The 5,880-nt window shown below is 42.8% G+C and overlaps 2 protein-coding genes across 2 annotated transcripts; both read left to right on the forward strand.

Moving 5' to 3' along the window:
* Positions 1–300: 300 nt before the first annotated feature.
* Positions 301–2,561, forward strand: LOC137946512 (pentatricopeptide repeat-containing protein At2g13600). Its single transcript, XM_068792842.1, has one exon. The coding sequence runs from the start codon at positions 438–440 to the stop codon at positions 2,439–2,441; it is 2,004 nt and encodes a 667-aa protein (XP_068648943.1). The 5' UTR covers positions 301–437; the 3' UTR covers positions 2,442–2,561.
* Positions 2,562–3,697: 1,136 nt separating this feature from the next.
* On the forward strand, positions 3,698–5,880 carry LOC137945855 (ABC transporter G family member 5). The gene has a single exon (XM_068791917.1). The coding sequence runs from the start codon at positions 3,715–3,717 to the stop codon at positions 5,704–5,706; it is 1,992 nt and encodes a 663-aa protein (XP_068648018.1). The 5' UTR covers positions 3,698–3,714; the 3' UTR covers positions 5,707–5,880.

Consider the following 5,880-nt stretch of genomic DNA (forward strand, 5'->3'; position numbering starts at 1 on the left):
TCCGAGATGATTACGAGTGAGAACAGAGAATGGGAACGGGTTTATGTGGGAATTAGAATCCTCAGAATTCCATTACCTACCAAAGGAAAGGTCAGTTGCACCCTCACATTTGAAATTAAAATACTATTGGTTCGGTTCGGTTCGGTAAAAATCCGTTTAAGCAAACCCATGCTCCACTCCCTTGATAAAATTGTACCTAAAATCGCTTATTCTATCCGATTATAAAAGCCTATTTAGTCTCCCTTCTGAACGAGGAATTGAGTGAGCTCCTTGATTGCAAGCTGAACGGAGTATAATCACTCTAATGGTTACTGGTTCATAATACTTGGTTTCTAGGTAGATTCATTTACTCTTTTTTCGCCTCCTCGTCACTCTGATTCGTCGAGATTGCCCAATACAAGTCAGTGAATTGTTTTCCTTTCATCCGAAACAATGGGATGGCAAGATATGGGCCGTTTAAGCGCTTCATCAGCGACCTTTCACTCCCTGATTCCAACGTTTTTGCGAAGCTCTTACAATCCTGTATTGAATCTAAATCTCTTAGAGAAGGACGTCGTGTCCATGCTCGTGTTATTAAGACTCAATTCGCGTCCGAAATTTTCATTCAGAACCGCCTAATTGATTTTTATGCTAAATGTGGCTCTTTGGACGATGCCCTGAAGTTGTTCGACAAGATGCCTCATAGAAACACATTCTCTTGGAATTCAATTATAAATGGCCTTTGCAAATCAGGCCTTCTTGACGAAGCAGTGTTGTTATTTTTTGAAATTCCTGATCCTGACCAGTGCTCGTGGAACTTGATGGTATCGGGCTTTTCCCAGCATAGTCGATTGGAAGAAGCTATTACATTCTTTTGCCAAATGCATTGTGATAATTTTGTACTTAATATGTATTCTTTTTCTAGCGCACTTAGTGCCTGTGCAGGACTGGCTAACATGAAGTTAGGAGCTCAAATCCACGGTTCAATTATGAAGTCATCCTTTGCACAAGATGTTTACATGGGAAGTGCACTGATAGATATGTATTCCAAATGCGGTAACGCTGTTGATGCCCAAAAGGTTTTTGATGGTATGGTACAAAGAAATGTAGTCTCATGGAATAGCTTGATTACATGCTATGAGCAAAATGGGCCAGCAGTCAAAGCTTTGCAGCTGTTAGTTACCTTGATGGAAAGCGGGCTGGGGCCTGATGAGGTCACACTTTCCAGTGTAGTTAGTGCTTGTGCAACCTTATCTGCTGTGAAAGAGGGTCTGCAACTTCATGCCCGTGTGATCAAATCTGAAAGTTTCAGTGGTGATCTTGTATTAAGCAACGCACTTGTGGATATGTATGCAAAATGTGGACAAATGAAAGGCGCAAGATGGATATTCGATCAAATGCCAGTTAGAAATGTCATCTCAACAACATCTTTAGTTGGTGGATATGCAAAGGCTTCAGACGTAGATGTAGCAAGACTCATGTTTGCTAACATGAGTGAGAAAAATGTGGTTTCCTGGAATGCACTTATAGCAGGCTACACTCAGAAAGAAGACAACTTTGAAGCATTGCAATTGTTCATCCAAATGAAAAGAGAATCATTTTGTCCAACACACTACACGTTTGGAAACATTCTGAGTTCATGCGCCAACGTTGCCGATCTATTTCTTGGTAGACAAGTGCATACCCATGTGATAAAACATGGGTTTCGTTTACCTGAGTCTGATGTCTTTGTGGGAAACTCACTGGTGGACATGTACACCAAGTGTGGGTCAGTTGAAGATGGATCAAGAGTTTTTCAGACCATGGCTTCGAGGGATAACGTGTCTTGGAATGCTATGATCGTGGGATATGCCCAAAATGGGAATGCTGATGAAGCTCTAACACTTTTTGGGAGAATGGTGGTTTGTGGAGTTAATCCAGATAATGTGACCATGATTGGAGTTTTGAGTGCTTGTAGCCATGCTGGTTTGGTTGAAGAAGGTTATAACTATTTTAGATTGATGACCGAAGAGTATGGTTTGCTGCCACAAAAGGACCATTATACATGTATGGTTGATCTACTTGGACGTGCAGGTCGGCTATCTGAGGCATGGGAGATTATTGAATCCATGCCAGTGGAACCTGATAGTGTTCTTTGGGGCTCCTTGCTTGGTGCTTGTAAAGTACATCATAATGTTGAAATGGGGGAATTGGTTGCTGAGAAACTCTTTGAGCTCGACTCTAAGAACTCAGGTCCGTACGTTCTTCTTTCAAATATGTATGCAGAGATAGAGAGATGGGCTGATGTGAAAAGAGTGAGGAAGTTGATGAGGCAACAAGGGGTTGTTAAGCAGCCAGGGTGCAGTTGGGTTGAAATTAAGGGGAGGGTAAATGTATTTTTGGTGAAAGATAGAAATCATCCTCGAAGGAAGGAGATATATAGAGTCCTACAACTGCTTACTGCCGAGATAATGCCTGGATAAGTATGTTTCTGATCCTTGTTGAGAACTGCTTAACTACGAGACTGCTTCTGCTAGAACCAGTGTCACGCTTCAGCCATTGTTGGAAACCCAGAGTCTCGTAAATTGAACATACAACCAGTGTCAATAGAGAATGTAAGAGAGATTCTACAGTCTATTTCGCCATTCCCATCAAGGTTCTAATTGACTCAACAAACTGGCTAGAACCCAGAAGCTTACAGACAAAACTGAATTTTAGTGCATAAAAGACGCATGAAATAAATGGTGTATCTGTTTCGGGATGGAGTTACTGGACAGTCGTGGCGTTCCTTGAAAATTTCAACCCATGAATCATAGCTTAAGTGCCAGGTTAATTTGAAGTCGAATGCTAATTATAAAAATTCGAATAAGAGAAAAATAATATTTATTATTAATTAAAAAATCAGTAATTTGCAATAGATTAGTAGATAAGCAGAAATAAGTAAAATTAATTGCCAGCCATAAACTGTAAAATTAATTGCCAGCCACAAACTGGGATGGGAATGGAATGGGGCTTCACGGGCCGGAAAGTTGAGGGGGGTGGGCCCCTTCTTGGTCTGTCACCACTGACGAGAGAGATCACGGGCCAAATATGGACAAGACAACCTAAACCCTGGCCTCCACCTGCCACATCAGCGGCCCCAAAGATCTCTCATTCCCTCTGGCTTTCCCTCGTAAATGCCCCTTCAGTTTCTATAAACTACAGAACTACCCCTCTTACTTTCAATTCCCTAGAGGCCTCAAACATTTTGCTATGACCAAAATGCCACGCATGGTTAATTAAATATATATTAGTAAAAATTAAATTATTTTGATTTAAATAAAATTTTATTACCTATTAGAAGTTTTAAAATTTTAATGTTGATTCCAATATTTAATGATTACTATAAAAATATTAATTGATTATTTAAATTATTTATGCTTCACAGAATCTCTCCTTTTTAATCAATTGTGAAGGTCATTTTGGGAACAAAACTCAGGGGCAGTTCCGTTATTTCTGCAAACGTCAAAGTCATTTATAGCACGTTATCTGCTTTCGAAACGCAAGCCATGTCAACTACTTGACCCTCTTCCCCGTATACCAAAACCCGTATCTCCCTTCCCAAAATACCCTTCCTTTATCCGAACATTTCTGTATCTCATGGAAGGGATAATTGTCATTTCTTCAGTACGACCATGAAGATGAAGGACTTATGTGGGTTACCACCCCAAAAGAAGTCTTCAGGTAGAGGCTGCTCACACAGAGAGGGCTCTGTGAATGGAGAGTAAAGAGAGAGGTGACAGAGCTTCTTCCATGAAGAGGAAGGAGGGATGTGAGATTGAAGCAAGGGGAATCAGTTACAAAATCTACTCTCTCAGAAACACTTACCCTTTCCCATTTAAGATTTGGAGCAGAGATGAAGATGAAGAAGAAGAAGAAGCTCAAAAGTCGGAAGAAGATGTAGAACAGGCAAAACGAGCAGTAAAGACATCTAGTAGCCGGATTCGGACTGTGTTGCATAATGTCAGTTGCAGAGCCAGGCCATGGGAGATAATGGCCATTGTTGGACCCAGTGGTGCTGGTAAATCTACCCTGTTGGAGATCCTTTCAGGGAAGCTTGAGCCTGTGCAGGATTCATCATCAACACCCATTTTAGTCAACAAGAAGCCAATAGACAAAGCGAAGTTCAAGAAGATGTCCGGGTATGTATCGCAGAGAGACACACTGTTTCCTTTACTAACTGTTTATGAAACTTTACTGTTTAGTGCAAAGCTCAAGCTGAGGCTCCCTGGGTCCCAATTGATCACAAGGGTGGACAACCTCATCCAGGAGCTGGGGCTCGGTCATGTCGCTGGGATTCGCGTCGGAGACGACAGAGTTCGTGGGATTTCCGGCGGGGAGAGGCGGCGGGTTTCGATTGGAGTAGAAGTGGTACATGACCCTAGTGTGTTGATTCTTGACGAGCCAACATCCGGCCTGGATAGCACGTCGGCGTTGCAGATCGTCGACATGCTTAAGACCATGGCTGACACCCGGGGCCGCACCATCATCCTGAGTATCCACCAGCCAGGTTTCAGGATCGTGAAGCTCTTCAATTCCGTCCTGCTGCTGGCTAATGGGGCAGTTCTGCACGAAGGCACCACCCACCAGCTTCAGGCTTATTTGAGCTCGGTGGGATTACAGCCGCCCCTCCATGTCAATGTAGTGGAATTCGCCATTGATTCCATTGACATGCTCCAACAACAGCAGCAGCAGCAGCAGCTACATCACAGGAAAACTGAAGAAATCCACACCAATAAAACAGACAAGTTTACTCTACAGCAACTCTTTCATTTGTCCAAGATCGCAGTGGGTGACAAGGAAAAAATGAGCAGTACTGGTGGTGACCTTCATAGTGTGGGCTTTGCCAATTCAAGATTGAGTGAAACTGTTATACTCTCACTTAGGTTCTCAAAGAACATAATTAGAACCAAAGAGCTTTTTGCCCTGAGAACGCTCCAAATGTTGGTTGCAGGGCTTGTCTTGGGTTCAATCTTCTTCAATCTACCGGATGATCTCCCTGGTGCTGAATCCAGAGTAGGCCTCTTTGCTTTCATTTTAACATTTTTGCTTTCTTGCACAACAGAAGCGCTTCCTATCTTCCTCCAGGAAAGGGAAATTCTCGTGAAGGAAACTTCCAGCGGCAGCTACAGTGTATCATCCTATGTCATCGCCAATGCACTCGTCTTCCTCCCATTTCTTCTAATCCTGGCTCTGTCACTCGCCGGACCCCTGTACTGGCTGGCAGGACTGAGACAAGACCTATTCTCCTTTCTGTATTTCCTGCTCTTGGTTTGGTTGATTCTGATCACGGCAAACTCGGTGGTGGTGTGCTTCAGCGCCTTGGTGCCAAATTTCATAGTCGGAAACTCGGTAATCTCCGGCGTGATGGGATCATTTTTTCTGTTCTCCGGCTACTTCATATCCAAAAATGAAATTCCAAGCTACTGGATATTTATGCATTACTTGTCTCTGTTTAAGTACCCATTTGAAGGTTTCCTCGTGAACGAGTTCTCTGGGTCGAACAAGTGTTTGGAGCTCCGAAATGGGTTTTGCCTGGTCAGTGGAGAAGATTTGGTTAGAGAAGAAGGGTTTGAAGAGAAGAGCAGGTGGAGGAACGTGGTGATCATGGTGGCTTTCATATTGGCTTACAGGTTCGTTTCATATGTTATTCTGAGATACCGCTGTTCTGAGAGGGGGGGTCTCAGGAAGAGGAAAGCCAGTAAATGAAATGGTCAGATCAATCCCTGATTGTCAGCTCTGTTTGTTCTTCTTTTTACTCATTAACACTGACAGACTACAATGTATAACCAGTCCCAGAAAGAGAACTAATCATGTCGAAGCATTCTAAAGTGGAAGCTAGATCAGAATTCAGATCAATAAACGGAAATTTTCATCTCTTAA

Source organism: Aristolochia californica, unplaced genomic scaffold (genome assembly GCF_029961685.1).
Source record: "Aristolochia californica isolate CCGP_79_NKW_82.1479 unplaced genomic scaffold, dmAriCali1.0.hap1 SCAF_12, whole genome shotgun sequence".
Classification (NCBI taxonomy): Eukaryota; Viridiplantae; Streptophyta; class Magnoliopsida; order Piperales; family Aristolochiaceae; genus Aristolochia; species Aristolochia californica.

Coding starts and splice junctions, on each gene's coding strand:
- LOC137945855 (XM_068791917.1), top strand. CDS start 3,715: ATGGAGAGTAAAGAGAGAGGTGACAGAGCTTCTTCCATGAAGAGGAAG.
- LOC137946512 (XM_068792842.1), top strand. CDS start 438: ATGGCAAGATATGGGCCGTTTAAGCGCTTCATCAGCGACCTTTCACTC.